The 23,706-nt window shown below is 46.3% G+C and overlaps 1 protein-coding gene across 7 annotated transcripts in view; it reads left to right on the top strand.

Moving 5' to 3' along the window:
* Positions 1–23,657, top strand: part of fgf14 (fibroblast growth factor 14) — a 100,587-nt gene extending 76,930 nt beyond the window's left edge. For all 7 annotated transcript variants that reach the window (XM_077001687.1, XM_077001683.1, XM_077001686.1 and 4 more), the window contains 2 exons: positions 18,380–18,578; positions 19,968–23,657. In XM_077001687.1, coding sequence (XP_076857802.1) covers positions 18,380–18,578; positions 19,968–20,113 — 345 coding nt within the window. In that variant the 3' untranslated portion in view covers positions 20,114–23,657. The remainder of the gene's footprint in view (positions 1–18,379; positions 18,579–19,967) is intronic.
* The last annotated feature ends 49 nt before the right edge of the window (positions 23,658–23,706 follow it).

Consider the following 23,706-nt stretch of genomic DNA (forward strand, 5'->3'; position numbering starts at 1 on the left):
CAGGTGTTTCCTTTTTGTCATTTTAAATTCACCAAGCCCCATAGACGTGAAATTGTGCGGAGATGTGGAGTGCTGACTCACATTCACACCCTCTCAGATGTCTGAGTGTCGGTGAGAAGCCCAGATCAGACCAGTGAGGAGCTCATTAACACAGCCACTTGAGGCCAGGCTCTCTCCTTCTGCTGGAGGCTCTGAAGCTGAACTACAGGTTCATTTTTCATAGGTTAATTCATAACCAACAGGTCTGGCTAACGGAGGTCATCTTTGTTAGGACGTAGTGTAGTGGTAAAGGCTTGAAATAAAACTTTGTATCGCTTTAAAGCTACTCATACATTAGTCATATTGGTTTAAATTATTAAAGAAAACTAATTCTCACTCTCTTCACACACACTTTCTCTCTTTCTCCTTTCACATGATCACTCTCTCTTCTTTCACATGCTTACTCTCACTCTTCAAATGCTCACTCTCTCTTCACACGCTCACTCTCTTCACATGCTCTCTCTCTCTTCACACGCTCACTCTCTCTCTCTTCACACACTCTCTTCACACGCTCAATCTCCACACGCTCACTCTCTATCCCTTCACACGCTCACTCTCTCCACACACTCACTCTCAATTCACACTCTCTTTACACGCTCACATGCTCAGTCTCTCTCCACACACTCACTCTCTCTCCACACACTCACTCTCTCCTCACACGCTCACTGTCTTCACATGTTCTCTCTCACACTTCACACGCTCACTCTTTTCACACGCTCACTCTCTCTCCAACATTCAAATTCTCTCTCAATCACTTACTCTCTTTTTCACACACTCTCTCTTCTACACATTCACTCTCTTTCTCTCTCTCTTACACACTTTCTCTTTCTTCTACATACTCCCTTTCTCTCTTTCAAATGCTCACTCTCTCATTCTCTCTTGCTTCCACATGTTTTTACTCTCTCTCTTCCACACGCTCACCCTCTCTCTGTTTTCCACATGCTCTCTCTCTTTCTCTCTTCCACACCCTCTCTCTCTTGCTTTTGTTTGCTTCTGCTGTCTTTGTCTGTCCCCCTCTCCCTCTCTCCCTTTCTCTTGGTTTCTCTCCCTCTCTCCTTTTCTCTTGTTTCTCTCTCCCTCTCTCTTCCTGTGTTCTCTCCTGTGTGAATGAGTCAGGTAATGGCTGTGAATTCTCACCTCCTCCGTCCCGCTGCATGCACTCTTGGGGCAGAACGTTCGTTCTCTTATCATCCCTCTTTTCTCCAAGAACGAAATGATGCTGTTTGATCCCTACATCCATTAAGTCTCCATTACTCATTATAATGCTATTTCAGTGCACTTTCCCAATAAATGTGGGCAGCATTTCAAAGACTGACATATTTAACAGAGCCATCATGTCAAGCTGAATTCAGTCCTTTAATTCAGTCATGCATTCAATCCTTTAATTTAGACATTTTCCACATGTTCACATTTGATCGAGGAATCTGAACACCTAGATATGCATTTGTAGATACTTTAATAGGTGCATTTTAAAATATTTTCCCCCGAAAAAGAAAATTATAGTGAATTTTACCATGACCTGTGCCATCATGTTTGCCCACACGAAGTCTCTATAACCTGGAGGATCAGGAGGAACAGTCAGGAACCCCATGGAGCAACCAGAACTGGGACATCATGGATTCATTGTAAAATGTCATGGAATGGTGCTGTCCTGTAGGCAGAAGTGAGAGAGGGTTGTAGCCCACAAGGATGCATCGTGGAATTTCACCGGGCCAGCCGGCTTTTCTCACTCACGTTTGACCTAGTGGGATCAAAATGACAATTTGCACAGTGACTTTGCACAGTGGCCTGATGCTGTGAGGGAAAGTGAAACATTCAGTAATCTCCTAGTCTTCAATCCAGCCATATCCCCCAAACACACACACACACACACACACACTCACACACACGCGCACACACGATGACTCACCCAGTGGAATAATAATCAAGGTCATTTTCTGGATGGCTGCAGGTGTGACAGTCATGTAATTATACAAATGACATGCATATATACAAATGATATGCGGAGATCAGCCTTTGCAGGCAAAGGTAGTCGCTCTCGCCGGCCGAGATATGCTTCTCAGGGCCACCCGGGAAGGCTAAACCTGAAGAAAGGCCAAACACAAACAAATCCCATGTGTCTTTTATTTCTTCCCACTGATGCTTACGGAGTGCGGGTGTTATCTGGTGTGTGCGCTGTTGCAGTGCCATATGCTGAGTGTGTGGGTCCCTCATAGGCCCCTGTTGCCCTCTTGAAAGGCGCTCACGCCCTCCAAAGGGTCGACGTATGGCACGGCTGCTGTTATCGCGGTCTGCACTCTGTGCTGCAGGTCTTCGTGAGTGCTGAGTTGACTCTTCACATCCATGGGCCGGTGTGCCACGCTGTGTGAGCGGGTCTGCACACAGGCTGTGGTGATTGGAGTGTGATTTCTTTCTTCTTCTTTTTTTAAACCTAAAAAGTCGTCAGATTTATCCGTGTAGTGATTTGACGACATCGTTAACAAAGCAGCGTTAAGAGTTCACGTGTGAGGAGCAGAGATGGGCTGAGACTCAGCACCACAACATCAGAAGATTTATCTCAGCAGAAAGGACAGATTATTAGGCCAAAGAAAATAAGGGGATGTAATGTGCAGTTGTGGCTAGCTATGGCAGCCAGGAGGGAACACATGAGGGCTCCCACACCCCCAACGCTGCCCCCAGCTGAGGTGAGAGCATCACAGCATCTCAGGTTCCTTTGCCTCTCAATGGCTGTGCGCTCCCTGCTCTACAACTTTACATATGATGAGAGGTGTTTAACAAACTGCCTAAAGAAAAAGGACTTCGGCCTTGCCTTAAAAACACAGAGTGTTTCTGGGTCCTGAACAATGACTGGAAGGTTATTCCACAGTTTGAGATTGAACAGGAAAAGGACACGCCCCCTGATGTATAGACCACACCCCCTGAGCTAGATTTTCTTATTGTAGGTACTAATGCTATAATATGCCTAAAGACTCACCATATGTATGTATGGTGTTTGCCGAATCTTGAACTTCTGCTGGTTGACCTAATCATTTGAGGTCTGTAATTTAAAATGTAAAATTTAGTGCTGTCAATTCCAGGTGCAGCGATTAAAAGTCCTCACCAGGATTTTGCTCAGGCTTCCTGGATTGTGTTGATTTCACTAATTTTACCTGGATTGCTAATTAGAAAATCTAGCAAGCTTGAGCAAAATCCTGGTGAGGACTTTTAATCGCAGCACCTGGAATTGACAGCACTAGTAAAATTACATACTCATAAACGATATAGTGAGAATGAAAACCGAGGTTGACAGAAATGCTTTATCATCTAAGGGCACAATGATGTAAAATATAAGTGAACAACAGCTCATTTCTACGTAGTATTTAAATTTTTTCCTATCGAGTCCATATCTAGTCAAGCCTGAGTTTGCCATGTGGTTTCCACTTAATAACACGACTCGTATTGAGCTGCATAGGTTTTCTGAGGGCATAGATGCTGAAAGACCTGTGAAGACCTGTGAAGACCTGTGAAGACCTGTGAAGACCTGTGTTTGCAGCCAGGACAGAATGGAAACAGGAGTCCAGTCTGATTTATCAGTAAATTGGAGCATATTTATATGATTTTAAATACAGCCTGCACAGAATCACCCAGCAGTGTAGCTTTCAAAAACTCTTTCACAGTGCAGTAATTACAAAGAACTGACCTCGGACGGTGGGTTACACACACACGGAATGTGTAGAATGTGTAAAACAAACATGATTCAGACAACAGTCTGTATCCTTGCCAATATGTAAATGTCCACTGATGAGAAAAAGCAGAGGTTTAAATAAGTGTGAATTTAGGCATCCGTCTCCATCTCCACAGATCGTCCAATCAGAGGCAAACACACGCCCCTTTCGTTTCCTCATTTCAGAACTGCTCATTTAATGCACTGCCAGCTCTCACCTGTCATACGGTAGTTACCAGCCTGGAAGAAAGTCTCCTTACACCTGCACCAGTCACACCGTGCTTTCACACTGCCACTCAACCACTATCATATGACAGCATGAAGACCTTGGAGGACACCGTCAGTTGGCCAATTTCGCATGCATCGCATATGATTTTTCATATACCAAACAGACAGCTGCCATTGGTTAGAACCGCTCTGACTGACAGGGAGAACCTTCAGAAAGTCTGCATGCGTGCACCCGCCCCCTTCTAATGGACCGAGCACTGATTTGGTATTATTTTACTATTATATCTTACATTTCAGATATTATACCAGTTGAATCAGGTCTGCTGCTCTGGTTAGACAGGGAAGGCCAGGCTGGTGTGGTGAAAGGTGGCACTACCTTTCTGTGAGCTGCTGCCAACAGATGGATGTGTGTGAATGTGTTTCCCTGGTGATGATTATATTCATATTTGCTTGTGTAGAAATCTGCTTATAGTGCATATTTGGAAGAAAATATGAAAAAATAAGATAAAATAATAAAAAAAAAAAAAACTAAAATTTCAAGGTGGCAGTGAAGGCGACTCTAACCCAGGACACGCCCACGTCATTCTCTTTTACAGAGTAGATTACCAAAGTTTTATTTCCCATGCCCTGTCATTTTCCACATAGTTAGTCGCAAAAGATGAGACCTGACCTGTTAGATAAGCTTCATTATCCTGAGATGTCTCTTTAATGTGAGGCTACTGTCACCACGGACTGCGGTTCTGAGAGCCACTGGGAGAAACTGCTTTATGCATTAATGAACAACAAGGTCACTGCTCCTCATCAGGTCTGGTTTGGCAAGTGGAAGAGGGAGACGAGCTGTCTATAAATAGGGCCTCCTCTCCTCAGCGGATCATCACGGCACACTTCCTGTTTGGCCTTGTTTTCTTGTTCAGTCATTAGCGCAGAACGCGAGCTAAATCGCGTGAAGTGTTTTACCCAAAGACGATGACATAATGCAAAATGCGTCATTCTCTTTTATTCTCTTCCATTTTGTCCTCTTCCTGCAAAAGAGGAGGACCGACCCGTCATTATCCACAACCCAACATGGGCCTGCCACCACGCCATCTCCTTTTGTTCCAAACCAAATAGGATCCTGTCCAATCCGCGTGAAGTCCAGCTCCCTCGTTATGTTAATGGAGTTGTATAGACCTCATCAGGAGACCAGTTTCACTCCGAGGGCGCTTAAACTGGCCGCCTGAGCCGATGCCACGGCGGTCCTGGCACGCTAACGGACCGGCGACCATATGCTGCCTGCGCCTCTTTGTGCAGGAGCAAAGTGGTCATTTCATCACATCCAAGGACGTTTTGAGCAGGGTGTGGACGGCAAGGTGGACGTTGGCTGCCTGAGAAGGTCCGTCTGCACCAATGATGCAAAGCAGAAGGGGGTCCTGCTTCGAAATACGGAGGGCAGAAGAAACAGGGTCAGGGCTATTAAAGGAACGCAGAGCGGTTTCATTGTTAAAGGATAACTAAATGGAACTGGCTATGCTGTTGTGTGGCAGGCCTGTTTGTACGGATGTACCTTCAGGGTAGTTGGACGTTTATGTGAGTACTCTTTTACAGCCATGTGAGGTGTGGGTTTATGGCTTGGAAAACAGAAGCTATGAACACAACAGACTGCTGTGAGCTAGAATCTGCCACGAATTATGTATGTTGGTCTCTGCTGACAGAAAACCAGTCCCATGTCAGCTCCAGCACAGTGGAGTACAGCGCAGTTACAAAGCTGCCCTAGATCACAGCCATACTTCAGAAACGGCACTGTGAGATTTACCTCTCAGTCTTCTGTGGGTTGAAGTAGTCTTTCATTACACACACACACACACACACACACACACACACACACACACACACACACACACACACACACACACACACACACACACACATTCAGGGTAACTGTCACTGCACAGGCACCTTCCTTGAGCAACGGCTTTATGAGATGTTTGTTTATGACTGCAAAACGCTGCTTGATGTGAAATATTTTCATGACAAGGAGTGATTATTTCCCCACATCATGTACTGTGAACAGAGGGTGCGGCAGGCCAGACGTGCCGCTGCACACCTGGGCGAGAGAGAGAGATGCTTCTCAACGACGGCTCAACACCGTCCACCTGCATAGCTCTTGACGGGTGTTCCCACGCAGTGCGTCGAGGACGGGTTTGGCAGTCCGGTTTTGCCAGGACTCAGCTTGAAAAAGAGGAACTCCAGAAGTTCATGGGGAAAATCTCTCTGTCTTCATGAAACGAAAGATGTACTGGGTGGAGAACAAAACGGGGTGAATCGCGTGTGGCTGACAGACAGCAGGCGAAGAGGAAGACCAGCGTATCGATTAGGGCGCCAGAGTGAAGGCGCGTGCGAGAGGATCCCGCTGTTGGCTGCTGAATGGATCTCCCCAGCGTATCTGAGCTGCTATAGAGAGATCGCACCAGGCTTCAGCCATAACACTGGCTTCCAGCAGCTGTGGGAAGAAACTCTGAAGCCCAGCAGTGCGTAAATACTGACATATTCTCATGATGTCTTCAGTGTGGACGACTGAAATATGCTGTATGTAATTGGGGGAGGAAAGACTACCTTTAGAAACACGATCATCTCACAGATGATCACTCATTGCTGTTTGTATGTGATTGTGGGCAACCTAAGTATTTGAAAGCTAAACGTGAATGATAACCAGCACTACAGAAGTTTATGTAACGTAGAGATATATTTAGGTGTAATTAACAACACCTTCAGCTTAATCACATTTGGATTGGAAATATGACTCTTCATTAAGGTTCTGACTCAAAGGGCAGATGTCAGTAACAGCTGTTATCAAACGTGTGACTTCTTGGGTCCTAGCGGGGCTCAGTATCCACTGTGCCCCGGCCGCAAGGCTGCTGAAGGTTATTCTGGATAACCGAGACACTTTGGGAGTTAATGCCGTAAAAACCGGCGGTTTGGTTCCGGCCGTGAAAGACTCTTGCTAACATTAGAGCTTCTCTGGATCCTGTGCTGGATTTACAGCGAACGCCGAACTTTATGTCAAGTGTGTTGTAATTCAGACAGGCCTTCCGCCATTCTAAAACCCACAGGATTACACTTTGTACAATGGCCATTGTTTCAGCTAGACTCTCCATACATATTATACCGCTCTGAGGTGCGAGGGACTGGAACTGTTTTCTTGTACACAGAGTAGAAATGGCCCCTGTGGGATTTAGAGGGGGACTTCAGTCCCATTAGGTAGTGCGGTTATGTAACGTGGAAACAAGTCAGCTAAGAATCTGAGCAGGACTCTGAAGTTGGAACACTGACCACAGCATAATGTGATAAGATGTAATTAGCAGAACCTTGCAGGAACATTCCGGATGACACTAATTTGTGTGCTGCTTATTAGCTGTCGTAGTAGCCTTACTGGCTCTCTAATTAGTCAAGCATCTGTTTTTTTTTTTTTTTTCGTGAAGGGGTGTCGTTGGTAAGTGGGCGAGGAGCTCGGCACTGTGTGGATTTAGAAAACGCTGTACTGGGTTATAGGATCGCATTGTCTGTTTCATTCTCTCTCCTAAGACGAGGCTCTGAAGGCTTGCGTGAAGAAAATGCTCATGATGTCACCTGAACAAGCTTCGTCTGGTTACGGAGATGAATAGCGTGTTTGCTTGATGCTGCTGACAGGTGAACAGTGGACATTGTAATTGAAAAAAAAAAAAAAATGTGTTTGTGAGCATGAAATGCATGTTTGTCAAAACACCACAGCGTTAACTGAAATAGTCCCCCTGTGCCTATTCAGAAGACACAGCTGTCTGCTGCTAGTGCTGCCTGGACTGTGATAGTGTCTCTCTTTGCTTCTACATGCACAAAAAGGTGTTTAGGCTGAGCTGTTGGGCCCATGTGGCTCTGGTTTTATTACTGTGCAAATTCTCATGTACTGTGTTGATGTTAGGACCACAATCTTTTGGATTAACTATGTTTCTTTGCAAAAGTCAAACACACACACACACACACACACACACACACACACACACACACACACACACACACACACACACACACACACATATGGGTTCTCGAAAGCCATCCACAGAGCACGCTGCATGGGCCAGGCTGTCTCCGGTGCGCCCATAGAGTTTCGGCTGTGATTTGACAAGAAAATGAGCACAGCTGTCATAGGCTAATGGTTGCTTCCTGTGTCCGACTCTCAGAGCAACAGATACTTGGAAGAAGAGAACAGGCGTCCTGCTATAGCTGTTGCTGTGCTGAGTGCAGACCCAGCCAAAGACCTTTCCAGAAGCACGAAACCATGCACTGGGCCAAGGCTGGGCATCACTAGGGAGACCTCTCACCACAAAACTGTGAATCATGGAGATTCATTAGGTCCGGTTGGTCAGAACAGTGTCCTCTCCTCCACACTCTCCGGCGTTCCACCTCACAGAGCAGCCGGTCCACAGTGCCGTCTGCACCAAGCGCTCAATGCCGACTCCTGTTGTACGTCATTACTGCTCATGTAGTAAAATTTGTGCACATCATTTCGGTGGGCGGAGCAGGAATTCAGCCTGCCGAGTCACCGGGGCCGTAAAAGGCGGGCAGCGATGCGTTTTTTTCTTGGTCTCGAGACGCCTTGCATGCTGGGAAGGAAAGCCTCCCCCGCACTTCGACGTGGCATCGCACAATGGACTTCCCGCAGGTCGGGCGAGCGGGTCATAATTCGACACGCAGACAGGCACACGCAGGCAGGCACACGCAGGCAGGCACACGCAGGCAGGCACACGCAGGCAGGCACACGCAGACAGGCACACGCAGGCAGGCACACGCAGACAGGCACACGCAGGCAGGCACACGCAGGCAGCTCCGGTGGTGAGGAGGGGTCCTGTGCTTTTGGGGTGTCAGTAAGAGCAAGCGAGGAATTAACCAGGTGGGCTTCACCATGTCAGACGCTACGTTGGAGCGTCATCTCCACTCTTAGCCTGACGTCCTCTCTCCTCATCCTCCACCCCACTGTCCATGGCTCCTAGCCCACATTCCCAAAACAGCCCCATTCCACTTCATAGTTTTGGTTTCACTCTGTTCTTGAGCTACTGTCAAAATAAATGTTCCATTTTGAATGTGAAATATGTCCTATTTTTTATTGTGGTTATATGTGTATAGTGGACATGGTAGTGTAGGCAGCAGAAGGCACGTGTAGAGGTGCTTGCCCGATAGGACAGTACGCAACTGCGTTCCCGCACGTGTCCTGCGTGAGATGACAGGGGAGATTTGCTACAGGATGCAGGCCGTTTGTCAGAGGATTCACTTGGGCTTATGGGGCCCGCATATCTCTGAGGCCCAGATGGCAGTGTGTGGTATGCTGGGTCTGGTCACAGCTGAGCGGGGCAGACACCTGGCCCAACTCACCTTCCCTGCTGTCTTTCATCCTCTCTGGCAGACTGGTGGGGGCAAGTTGCTGCTTGGGATTTCTCTCTCTCTCTCTCTCTCTCTCCCCCAAACAAGGAAGCTGTCAGAGCTGTCAGTTATAGCGTGTAGGTAAAAGTGTGTGCGCATGTGTGAGTGTGTGTGTGTGTGCATGTGTGTGTGTGCGTGCGCGTGTGAGTAAGAGGGAAAGATATGTGGGATAGACGCATGTCTGATCATACTGACTTTATTCTCTGTGGTTCTGTGGAAGCTCAGATAGACCCCGTGCGCTGTCCTCTGTCTCACTGACCACACCAGTGTGGGGGAATCTCTGCCTCCCACAAGTCCTGTGGACAGAACAAGCACTGGGAGGAAAGCTAAGACAACGTTTGCTTTGGTTTTGTTAGGAGTGCACAGATAGTTGTGTGTCTTCTGTGGCATGCAGCATTGCCTTCAGAATACTCTGAAGAATACTCTTGGCATGCGAGAGTATTGTATATAAATATATTTTTATTCACAAAGCACATTTAAAACGATTGCATGCTGAAGTGCTGGAGAGAGTTTTGGAGTATTTTCCTCATTATTTCACTGTGGTACAGACGCTATTTCACCTTCCACTGTATACTTTTTTACGCCGAGTCCAACAACTCGCATTTACGGCATCCCGGTCGTGCAAGGCCGCTTTTGCCCCTTGTTTGATGGCCGTCTCATTAAAATGGTCTGGGTCTCATAAACAAGCGAGCGGTGTGTGTGCACCCTAGTCCCGAGGGGGGGCGGGGTGCCGGGCGGCGGGGCCTCCGGGGGCCTCCGTAACTCTGCCACGTGTCCCTCCTTGGCCGTTAACCGCGGAGCCCAATTACGGCTCGTCACACAGGCCTGTTTGTGGGAGCAGGAGGGGGTGGCGGAGGGGGGGGAACTCGCCCAGTGCCTCTTCGCTGTTTGATTTAATGGGCAGCGTCATTAATCTGAGCACAAAAAGCAGCTGGAGCCACAGCCGGGTCTGCACAGCATGGCTGGCCACCGCGCGCACACACACACACACACACACACACACACACACACACACACACACACACACGCACACACACACACACACACACACACACACACACACACACACACACACACACACACACACACACACACACACCACAACACCACTGTCATCTGTCTACTCAGATGGGCTGTACATGTGAAAAGGTGGAGTGCACCCTCCTCTGCTGACCTGAGATCAGTTTTGGCGGATGCTTCTCTAAGGTTTGCTTATAGGATCTGGCTGGCCATAGATCAGGTGTTGTGGAATTCTGTGGAATGATTCCTAAGTTGTTAACATGGATCAAATTTTATGTAGATATATGTAGATATACTTTATCCCTCAAATGGCTACACACTAGTGGCTTGAATGATGGATTAGATGTTTGTGTGGATATCATTTACGAGAATGTGTTGATGCTCTGGAATTATATTATCTAATGCGTCTGCAATGACCTGCTGACAGTTGGCTTTATGGGTGCTTAATCAAGCCAGAGCTTACCGATTAGCTACACCTGTCTAGTGAACTACGTATATGGTGACTGATGCTCTGCTCTGCTTGCACTGAGGAAAGTTGAATGTGGACTGAAACATTTGCACTTTACACTTTTATGTCCTTCAAAGTCTGTAAAGTGTTGCTACAAAAAGAAACATCTAAAACACTCTGAATGGTGTTTTTTTTTTGTGTGTGTGAGTCCTTGTTTGTTACACTGGAAAATTTTCCTTGACTGCCATACAGAGAAGAAAGGAAACAAAAGGCTTTTTTTAAAGGTGCATCTCATCTGTTGTGAACCACTGGTCCTAGATCAGAGAAACTGAATTACACGTGTAGGCTGAGTAAGGATGCGCCTGACATTCACTGTTCTAAGATTCACCATCTGCAGCCTGGACTAATGGCTTATAACAATGGCCAAGCATTTTGAGAATAATAGCAAAGTGATTACTGTGTCTTGAAGGGTATTTTTGGGGAGAGGTGTGTTCACATGTGCCGTACGTTTACGTTGGATTTCATTAATCTGAGCCTGTGGATGAAGCTCAGACTAAAATCACATTTTAGATAGAGGCTTAATCTCACTGTAGGTCACTCGGTAATCCCCCGCGTAAGGTTGAGGCACTGTTTTAATTATGCTGATCTGCATGGGTATAATCTTCCCTGTATGTCTGCTAAGCACATTCCTGTCTATGAGCGCAAATCCGAGCGAAACCCCTGGCAGAATTTGGCAGCTGCCGCCTCCCCAAACCTTCAGCTGTGGCCAAGGTCGAAACACCACCCACCCCCACCTTCCACCCCCACCCCCACCCCCACCCTCGCCCCCACCACCCACCCCCACCCCCACCCTCGCCCCGCCCGGTTCTTTTCAATCTCGCCGGTCATCAGGGCGGCAAGCCGAGCTTCTGCTGTCCCTCAACCCATGAAAAACATTTACATTTCAGAGACTTTGTGCAACGCAGTGGGGAAATCGGATCGCCACCCGGGTCGGCGGGCGGTACCGTTCTGTGGCCGCGGATCCGTTCCTAGAGCCACCGCTTCTAGAGGCCCGACAGTCCGGCGGGAAGCCTGTTCCTGCCCTCGCAAGACTGTGGATCAACCCTGTCTGAAACCACAGTGGCCTTCAGACAGGCCTTCTGAAGATCAGACACGTCACTCAGACGTCTGCTGTGGCGAGGAGGATTGTCATCATACTGAAGATGATGATATTTTTAAATGTGTTTGCTAAACATTAGGCAGGGATGGAAGATGGCTTGATGTTTACTGTATGTTTCTTAATCTTTTAATTTAATATATTATATTTCTTTGGTGTTGAGATCTCTTGTGAATAGTCTCGATATTTCCATTAAGCTTTATTTATCTTACATTGTCTCTGCTGGCCAGGATTTAGAATTTTGATCTTTTCAGATCTGTGTTAAGACATTTCCTTCATACTGTGTGTAACAGTAAAAAATGTGAAAACACACACATACACACAAACACGCACACGACACACGGCACGCATCACGAGAGCTGTTGCAGACACGCTCGTGAACGTGTTAGAGAATCCTGTCTGCTCAATGATGCCCAATGGACCACACCTCGCGGCCATCCTTTAACACCAGGGTGGCCACGATCCAGCAGCGGATTGGTGTGCGGTGCTGTTTGACGGACCCTTGATCTGCTGGGCCGGGCTGCTCTTTCAGGGTGGTGCTCCAGGCCTCGTCCATGCTGAGAGGTGGTGTTTCTGCTTCGTCGTCTTTCTCCTCCAGTCTTGCTGAGGACTTGGAAAGAGAAAACACTTTTCGGGATTAAAGGCCCAAAGATGTTGTCATCTCCAAAAAGCATTTTTGGTTGCAGAAATTGGCTAAGGGCTGGAGTGTTCAGCAGAGTTCTAGCACAAAGTATCGCTGCAGTGGGACTGCTGATCCCAGATCTGTAGTAAAGGTAGGCTCATATATGTTTCTTCTTTCCGCGAATGCACAAGAGACAGGGACCAGTGCCATTTAAAGAGCATTTAGGCATCAAGAGATTCTTTTTTTCCCCTCAGCATTGGTGTTGCGTAGAAGACTCATGTTCCCTCTGGGAGGTTTTAGTGAGAGCTTCAAGTGCCTGTTCTCACCCCACTGTCTAAAAGCAAAAACGCTCTTAGTTTACTGTCTCATAAACCTCGCATGCAGGACGCGAGCTGATTGGACGGCAGCTTGTGCAAAGACAAATTTGATCCTCCATATTGACTGACATGAAAATATGGCCTTTTGGTCTGTTTTATCAGTGGAATTTTAAACTCTATGTGGTTACCTTGAGACTTGGGTATTTATGAGACTCGAGTGCTTGCAAGAGAGCTACCCCAGATCGGGATTTCAACATTAGCATTTTCATTTGCCTCATTCGTATTTTTTTGCTCTTCTACTTTTGCTCTTCTTTTGCTAATCCTACTATTGAAGAGATTTGGTTATATAACCTGTAGACCACCATGTCTCCTGTCTTCTGCTCACAACCTATCATTCGCCGTCACAGAGAGCCGCGCTGCGTTCCTCTTCGCTGCCGTCTGCGATAGCTCTCCTGTGTTGTGGCATCGCCATGACGTGCGGCATTGCGGAGCCCCAGACGGGACACGTGGGAGCTCCCCGCGTCCGTACGCTGCCCCGTGCGCCAGTTCAGCACAGTCCCCTGATTCGGCCTTTGACTTCCCATCAGAAGAGACTCTGCAGAGCTCCTGTTATCTGCACTCGTGTCGCTGGCCTTTTCTCCACAGGGCCGCGACAATCCGCTCGGCTTTCGAATCGTTGACCTCTTTCCACGGATTAACAGGCTTTGCTCTGACATCCCGACAGCGTTAAAAAACAATTGGGTTGGATTCTCCGTGCTTTTGGGTATCGTCACCCCGCACGCTGAAGCCAGGCTGGTGAGCCGACGTGATGCTCCCCCCCCCCCCCCGCACCTGCGCGCTAACGAACGCCCGTGCCGGTTAAAGCCGTGTTCAGTCGGCTGCACACCACCTCCACAGTTTCACACGTCTGTGAAGTCTTGCGGTGTTTTGCGAGGGTTTCCTCCTGCCCTCCTGCTGTGCTCCCCTTGCCACGCTCCTCTCTCTCCTTCTCTCTACGCGTCTCTCCCTCCTTCTGTCTCCCTTCTGTTTTTATTTGTCAAGCACTACCTCCTTCTCCTTCTTTCTCCCACCCTCCGTTCTTTCTCTCCATGCCTCTCTGTCTGTATCTCCTTCCCTCCGTGCATCTCTCCATCCGTCTCTCTCCCTCTCCTCCTCGGCATGGTAGACTGATTATGTGTGTCTAAAGCAGGCTGCTCCCCGCTTGGCTTGGCCAAGGTCAATTATGGCCACATTCAAAGAGGAGTGAATCTTTCAAGTGAAACGCTGCTATTGGCCGGCGGGACTGGACCGGGAGGAAATGAACTGTTCAGTCTCACACTGCAAGCATTTGATTCGTTCTCTCTCCTATTCGCCCACAAATACATCTGCCATCTTAGTCCTGTGCTCTTTGGCTAGCGTTACTGGAACACAAGAGTGCATCACTGTGGAATATTTAGTTGGTGAAACGCTGTTTGAATAGAGAGCAGATCGTGAGAGCGTGATGCAGGCCTTAAATCCAGCAGGGAAAAAAAAAGCTCCCGTGTTTAAGTGACATGTTGAAGCTGCTTAAATACTCTACAGTAATTATCTTGTCGTGTGCTCCCCGAGAAACACTCGAGAGAGCCCCCCCCCCCCCCCCCCCCATTTCACCATTGTTTCTCACCATGACACTAAGAACAGAGACAATGGACCCCACTATGGATTTGAATGCATGAACGATTTGAGTCTCTTTAACAAAAAGGGGGAAAGAAAAAAAATTTAATTGCCTTCCAGGACCTCTCAAGTGTTACCATGGTAACCCCAGTGGAAAGGTATTTGCTGTTTTAATATGGGGCTGTGGGAACGACGCGCTGTGTGGAGAAGAGTGGCGGATGCTGGGGACCTCTCCTCCCTAATAGAGTTGCCGCGGCGACAATCAAAGCCCAGACAGCCCAGACATGTGGCAGCCGTCTCATTTGTCGGCTAGGATGCAGAATTTCGCGGGATCCTCCGGCCAGCTGCCAGGATCGAGAGGCCACACCCTACTGGTACACCCCCCCCCCCCCCCCCCCCCCCTCGCATGCGGGCTCTCTAGGACGTGTACACTCCACAGCTGTGTGCACGAGTCCGAACGAGCGTCCAGGACACAGCCTAGCTGTCTGCCTGAGGGTTCCTCACTTCACTGAAATAGCAGTGGTAGATATGGCAGTCCCCCCTATTCAAAGGCACAAACATTGTTTTACTACGCACAACTGAATGTAGAGTGTTTCTTTATGTGTATGATGTTATGATGCATATGTGTATTATGTGTATGACACTTAAAAATATGTGAGTATATCTGAGTATAGTGCGTTCACAGTAAACATTAGTAGGTGTGAGTGTAGGTGCGTTCACAGTAGACATTAGTAGGTGTGAGTATGGGTGCGTTCACAGTAAATATTAGGAGGTGTGATCTGAGTATATCTGAGTATGGGTGCGTTCACAGTAAACATTAGGAGGTTTGATCTGAGTATGGGTGCGTTGACAGTAAATATTAGGAGGTGTGATCTGAGTATATCTGAGTATGGGTGCATTCACAGTAAACATTAGTAGGTGTGATCTGAGTATGGGTGCGTTGACAGTAAACATTAGGAGGTGTGATCTGAGTATGGGTGCGTTCACAGTAAATATTAGGAGGTGTGATCTGAGTATATCTGAGTATGGGTGTGTTCACAGTAATCATTAGTAGGTGTGATCTGAGTATGGGTGCGTTCACAGTAAACATTAGGAGCTGTGATCTGAGTATATCTGAGTATGGGTGCGTTCACAGTAAACATTAGGAGGTGTGACTTGACTATGGGTGGGTGGGTTTTGTGTTAGCTGAGACAATTATGTTCTGTTATATTAGAAGCTCTTCACTTGTAGTGTGTCTGGCCAGGCACCAAAGAGCAATATTTTAGTGCAGTAAGGTACTTTTCACATTCTGATTTACCTACATATATACCTGTAGACATCGTCATGTGCTTTTACAACTTACTTTTTAAAACACTTGTTATCTTCTGCACATCACGTGCATCACTTTGCACATTACACTAACTTTGCTAAACTTCAAATGATTATATCCTGTGGCTTTATTTTGAAATATACATTGGAAGACATTTGCAGAATGTCAGCACAAAACTGTGGCATTCTCATGTTGTTCAGCTGAATATTTACTATGTTAAACAGAGTAATTAGTTTTAATGGCAGCCTCTGTTTCAGGCGGTGCCTAGCTGCTGGTGCAAATATCTGGAAATTAGTATTCAGAATTCTCCATCCAAAACTATCTAATTACAGTAACTAGCCAACCAGTGACTTGGGCACCTGACGAGACAAACATTTAATTTAACGACCTCATTGACGACCTCATTTAAGCAACTTTTCACAATAATCTGAAGGGCAATCACAGTCCTGAAAATTAGCCACAGCCACTGTGTCCTGCAACAGGTCAAACAAAGGCTTGTTCTGCAGCATTTAGCACAGAGCTTTGAGTTAGCGTGCGCTCAGTGAAGCTTCCCTTTAGTGTTTAATCAAGGGACCTGGAGATCCCGCCAAACCACAACCGAACTCATCTCCCTTACGTAATGCGATTTCGTCCCCTCGAGTTGGGCGTCCCATCTCGCCAACGTGCCTCTTGGGTTTACGTTTCTTCTCCTCCTCTATCCCACTGGCTACTGATTGTCTGAAGTTGACAGGTAGCAATAAAAAAAATGGCAGAGAGCACTGGGATTTAGGCTGAAGACGAAAATAACAAGGCAGAACTTTGCAAAATTGCTTGTTAATGGTGCTTTACAATCAAAGCCCATGATGAGGATCCTTTAAGGTCTCATGTAAAGAAGATCAGCGGGTGTTTGCCTCTCTGCATTACCGACTTGTGAAAGCCTCGTATTTAAATCCCAGTCCCTCGTTAACTAGGCAGGGATGCAGCATTAGTAATTTAACAGATGGGTTTTGGCACAGTTTGGATTTGCTTTTTACATTTGTTACTTGTCATGTTCTGATGGATGCGGTGTTTAATCTAAGAGGACTGGTGTAACCACCAGAACCATCATATTATGCAACGGTCTGGGTTTTAATAGAATGTGTAAGCAAGCACACACTTGTTTCAGTACTAGCACAGGGCAATGCTTCCTGGATTTATGACGCGCCAGAGTTATTGAATTGATACAGGGAGCCAACACATTTTAATCAATGCAGTAAATTGCAGGGTAGTGCAATACACAGGATACACAGCATTCACAGATGACACCACACGTAGTGGTGAAAACCGATGGCTTTGTTAGCCATCTTTCATAAATGAGTGATTTATCACGCAGAATTATGGCATTGCCATTATCCTTCTGTACATAAGGACTTCTTAGAAACACTTTGCTGTTGTACTGTGGTGGTTATGGAGACAGTGCCATAACTAATGGTTATATAACTAGTGCTATAACTATTTTTTTTAAATAATTTCCTTGAAAAGTGGCTTTTAAAATTATAGTTAATGTAAAATTATTGTTTCATGACTAAAACATTTTTTCCACTATTGTAAAATATGCACATTCCACATGAAAAAGTTCATTACTGCTATAAGTTAACAGGCATCATTATGGCCGAATTAACTTTTGAAAATCCACCATTGTGTCTTTGGATAATAAAAAAAGCCTACCGTCTTATACAGCTGTTGGATTAAACCCCCACTTTCTCTGAAACTTTGTGAAGCTGTTACCTGTTCCAAAGGCGGAGTTAAGGGTTTTTTATTCGATTGGCATAGGTTCTTAAGGATATGGTACCTCCTGAGATTCCCAGTCATGACTTGAATGGGTGCTAAGACCGTGCTGATCGGATAAGGCTCCGGTTCTTGGAGCTACTACCTTTGATTAAAACAAAAATCTTTAATAGGAGATTATATATTTAGCTGGCAGAGACAGACAGGCAATGGGTCCCTCCTTTTGTTCTGCAATTTAGAAAAAATAGAATTTATATTCAAAATGGAAGTGTGAATGTTTGACAGACAAACGTATACTGTGAATGTAAAGCAGACAAGGGCGTGAGAACACCCTTGTAAGTGTGTGGACTGAAAGCCCGACTCCAAATCCTGCTTGTGTTGTGCATCATGGTGCTCATTCCTGCTGTTCACACTAGACACCATTAGACTGAGAGTCTTGCACTTTACCTCAGTCGCACGGCGCAGCTTTCCTCCATAGAACATGGGAAACGGACAGTTTTAGTAGAGTCGACCTCTTTACTATTCCTGGCCAGGATTGGATAACTTTAATCTACATAAACGAAGACAATTACTATTATGTACTCGTCCTCCTGGCAGTCGGCTCTATGAAGCAGATGCACGAACATGCTTGTGCCACAAATCCTCAGCTCAGCCGCAAATCTTGTCTTCTCTTCTTTCTGTCCCCTGTCCTTCTCTCTCTCTCTCTCTCTCTCTCTCTCTCCCTCCCAGGAACTGTTTACGGCAGAATGCAAGTTCAAAGAGTCGGTCTTTGAGAACTACTACGTGATCTACTCATCCATGTTGTACCGACAGCAGGAGTCGGGGAGAGCCTGGTTCTTGGGTCTCAATAAAGAGGGTCAAGCAATGAAGGGCAATCGTGTGAAGAAAACCAAGCCAGCAGCCCACTTCCTTCCCAAGCCATTAGAAGGTAACGGCAGCTCCGGCCTCCCCCAGGGGCAGGTCCATCTCCCCCAGGGGCAGGTCCATCTCCCCCCAGGGGCAACTCCATCTCCCCCAGGGGCAGGTCCATCTCCCCCCAGCGGCCCGTGGAGACTACAATCTCAGGGTCTCCACATTATGAGGCAGATTATGCAGAATTAAAATCCAGAATTTACCTGTTAAGTTTTAGAGGAACATGTACAGCATGTCAGTTTCTATTGGACCAGTTTCTCAGCCATACAGATGGTGTAAATGAGAAAGAGGCAACATTTTAAAGGGAGAAATTGCAGTGATAATTTCACCATTTTGTATATTTTCAGCTACAAGTTTTGCATAAAGTTAGATTACATTACTCTGGAGTGTAATTAAGTGAAGTATGTCATATGAATGGCATGTGTAATTTGAATGATTACGTTACACCACAGTGTAATGAATATGTGAATGTGTGAAGTAGGCAACAGTATTTGTCTGTTCCATATGTGTGAAGTGCCGTATATATTAGAACACACATATGAAATGTGTCATATGTGAAGTGCCGTATATATTAGGACACACATATGAAATGTGTCTTATGTGAAGCCATGTGAAAACGGCAGCAGTATTGCACTAGAGCGTAGTGCAAGCGTAGACCATCACCAGAGCTGTACTGTAAAAAAGTGTCTCGTCTATTGTGCGCACTCCTGCCTTTGACATGCCTTATGTGACACGAAGTTTGAAACGATAGTTTGCCTTCATAATATAAAACCATGAATCACAAGGAAGCAATTGCAGAGTCCCGTATGAGAATTATTGAGTCATTAGTGGCCCCCTGCTGTACTCTGGCCCCCTGCTGTACTCTGGCCCCCTGGTGTGCTAGTGGTCCCCTGGTGTGCCCCCTAGTCACACCGCAGGAAAAAGAGAGTTATGCTCCTTTCGCACGCTTTCTTGGTTCCTGGCGAAATCGAGTTTTGGTTACATAAGCTGCCAAATTTATCCCCAGAGATCAGCTCCCCCCCCCCCACCCTTACAGAAACTTAGCATAAGCTGCAGCCACACTTGACAACCTGCCTGAACTTTGACAAACTCACACAGGCTCTGTCAGAGCTGGCCTAATGAACGCCACCTTCCCTCCCAAGCAAGCTTGGAGTTTGGGGACGTGGAGATGGCAGCCATTACGACAGGTATTAGTCACACTTGCACCTGCTGCGTTATTCGCACGGCAGCCGTCTATTGCCTATGCATCCTTTCTTTTTCACTCAGACCTGTGGCATCGTTCATTAGTTTACCAGAACAAATGGACACCCCCCCCCCCCCCCCCCAAAAAAAAAGAATATGGATGGTAGGGCTCAATAATACCTGCCTAACCCTTGACTCCTGTCCTGTCTGCTCTGACTTGCAGTTGCGATGTACCGAGAGCCATCGTTGCATGACGTAGGGGAGACGGTGCCCAAGGCCGCCGTGCCCCCCAGCAAAAGCACAAGTGAGCCAGCCGTAATGAACGGGGGAAGACCTGTCAGCAAGGCAGCCAGCAAGCCTAGCACATAGCCTGGCCCCCCCGGAGACGCTGCACCGAGGCCCCTCCCCTCCCCCAAAGAGAGACGCCGCTCTCGTAGACTGCACTCTCCTTCTCCTGACTGGGAATCCGGTCCGGAAGAGCCCCCCCCCCCCCTCCTCTCTCCTCCTCTGACTCTCTCCGTCCACCTGCCAACACGGATCGTGGAAGCGCGGCCGAGTTTAGCGGCGAGGAGGATTCGGCTGGACGAGGTCAGCCTGCACCGTGGAATGCCCTACCGGATATGGAATGCCTTCGCCCGACACCACCCGCACCTACACACACCCCACCCCCCACACACACACACACACAATAATGCCAATGTGTTCTTGTGACTGTGACAATCCATGAGAACGAAGATTGGGACAGTGGGTGACGGAGCTTTGAGTGGCAGCGTCTTCTGCTGCTGATGGTCACTTGTGACGTACTTTATGAGCCCTGTAACAGCAGCATCTAATTCAGATCTATTTTCTATACACAGTGAACACCAGCTATGCTCTGGGGAAACACGCTACAGACTGAAACCCGCAAGAAATAGGACTATCATCCTCTGATTTTTTTATAGAGTATGTTCCTGCGTCTTCTGCTAAGTCTCTCTCTCTCTCTCTCGTGTTTGCTTTCTCACTGACTCAAATCGTCACTCCTTCTCTTTGTTGAGTGCAACAAACCTTTGCAGGGGCTACAACGCACACACACACACACACACACACACACACACACACACACACACACACACACACACACAGGCACATTACTTGTGTAGAACTGAGATGCCAGTAGTGGCTTGTTGTGCAGGGAATCATACAGAAGGATCCTGGGCCCACACCATCATCACAGAGCCTGCAGGAAGCAGAAATGGCTATCACAGACTTGCCGACTTAAGCACTTAAGCGTTTTTAACCAGCCAGCACGTACCACGTATCTGCTTTGCCCTCCCTCAACCAGCGAGGTGCCTGATCCATATTTCCATACGTATTGCCACAAGCATTATCACCAGGCCGGCAACAGGCCCCGCCTCCAGCCCCGGCAGAGAGGAAGCAGATGTCTACTTTTCTTTATTCTTAGTTTAGAGCGTACGCTCTAGGAACATCTATAGGCCTTGTAGGCCTTCGGTTACGGCCCGTCCCTGGCGCCCTGTCTGAACTGGGGGCTAATTCTGGTGGGCCCTCTAGGGGGCAGCACTGCTGGCGGCCGTTATGAGATGGGTCTCCTTGGTGGCAGAGCGAGAAAATGGCTGAATTTAAGTAGGCACATTTGCTGTTGACCGCATCCCTTCTTTGTTCAGCGAAAGCATGGGTAAGGTTAGTATTGAGATGGCTTATATAACAACATTTTCACTGTATAAAAAATTAAAAGCTTTAAAAATAGATTTTTATGACTAGATATTACAATTAAATATTGAGGTTTCTCTCTAGGTCAGCATGCAGGGTCCTGCTCTTATTGGCCTATTGTGTGCCTGTGATGACCTCTAACCCAGCATGCAAAAACATGTACCCAGTATGTGCTGGGTTAAAGGTGCCTCATGCCCCCTAGAGAACACACACACACACACACACACACACACACACACACACACACACACACACACACACACACACACACACGTAAACATGCACACACACCCACACACACACACACACACACACACACACACACACACACACACACACACACACACACACACACACACACACACAGAGTAGCTTTCTCAGTCGATACACAGTCCCCCCTCACTTCACATTCACATCCACAAAGGTTGATCCTGAATTTTACCAAAGTTTCTCTACATGTCCAAGAATCTAGACCCTCTGGTCCCTGTAATGCGTAGTGGGGACATTAAAAGCTCTAATGTGTAGTGGGGACACTAAAAGCTCTAATGTGTAGTGGGGACATTAAAAGCTAGCCCACTATTTCAATTTCCAGTTTTTGCTCACTGTGACTAATATTCATCCTTACAACAGAACAACCAACTCTCTTTGCCTTTTTAAGTGAATCCTCAATGGCTACGACTGAAGACTATACTGAAGTATGTTTGCTTCACAAAAGACTAGGGGTACCTATAAATTAATCACCTGCATGCTTTTCCATATGAATCAAAGTATGGGACGGGTGGAATGGATTATTAGTCTGGTTAGGACAGCACTGAATGGGCATGATATTGTAAGGATCTCATACTTTCTCTGAATTGAAATTATAGCACTTTCAGTTCATCATCTACTTGTGACCTTTAGAAAACTATCAATGATTATTTAAATCTGTCATCAGATTTGGTATGAAGCCTGTCTTGCTTTAACAGTTTTCATAGTTTTTCTCAATAAGATTTACAATGTTATTAAATAGATTGAAGCTGGGCTGCTAAATTTCAAATATATTCAAGGCTTCATTTGAAGATCTATATTTTCGAAAAAACTTATTGGTATGAGCTAGTTTCTTATTAGGACATGTTAAAGCACATTACTTAAACTTACATATTTGTCTGTACAAAACTATGGTAATGCTAGAATGACATGCAGAATTACACACAGCAGTTGCTCAAACTGTTCCGAGTCCATTTGAGGCCTGGTGTTCCACTCACACACAACACACCAATCACATTCTCCTGTGAACTCTACATGCTGGGCTAACAGGCCCTGCACACCTGTTGACTAGTTATATGAAGACTGAATTTATTTTTGTTAATGACTGGTGAGTAAATGTGCATCTGTGTGTATGTCCGTTATGTCTTTTTTTCTTTCCTCTCGCAATTGTGTGTTTATTCCGTGCCGTGCAGGTCACGTGGGATGTCGTCTGACGTGAGGAGCTATCACTGAACTCTTAACTGTTTCTGTTCGGTTTCCTCATTCATATTTTTGAAAGCAGAATCATCACAGTTGATTTTTGGTTACAGCTCTTTAATTTGGCCATTGTGTCATTTGTTGCATGGGAAAAGGACGGCATTCGAGAACCGCATGTTATAGGCTGTGTGTATCAAGAAATGTTGGTATGTACTGCTAATTTTACATACATATATGCAAAGAGTTTGTCTGCACTGTACAGTTTGTGTTTGTTGTATACACAGATACAACATATTGAATAAAATATTTATATAAAGGTGTACTGTAATGTCAGTAAGAAACTTAATGCAATACTATGTGCAGTATATTATTGCACTCAGTGATTTAGATGCTTGGAAAAAGGAAATTGTTGAATACTGAATGCCATGGGATGGCCAAGGCGTGATGTCATTCCCAACCTTTTCTACTTCCTGGCTTTTCTCATCAGTGATATTCTTTAAAAATGGAGCATCCACTCATGGACGTTTATACCTACAAATTTCTCCAAAACTCAAAAAAAAAAACTTGGATATGAATATATTTAATACGTTTATGGAAATGTATGTCACGTGGTTCATTTAAAAACATATGGTCATATTTTCATATAGTTATTTTAGAATCATTTTAGCTTGATTTTGATCCATGATTTTGAAGGGATTCCTGAGTTGAGTGAAACAGAACATTTAGGCTATCAAAAGGGAATAAATGTTTGTGGATCCACTCACCTGAGTGAAGAATTGAACTTTTTTATCCATTAAACACTTACAATAGTT

Source organism: Brachyhypopomus gauderio, chromosome 4 (assembly GCF_052324685.1).
Source record: "Brachyhypopomus gauderio isolate BG-103 chromosome 4, BGAUD_0.2, whole genome shotgun sequence".
NCBI lineage: Eukaryota > Metazoa > Chordata > Actinopteri > Gymnotiformes > Hypopomidae > Brachyhypopomus > Brachyhypopomus gauderio.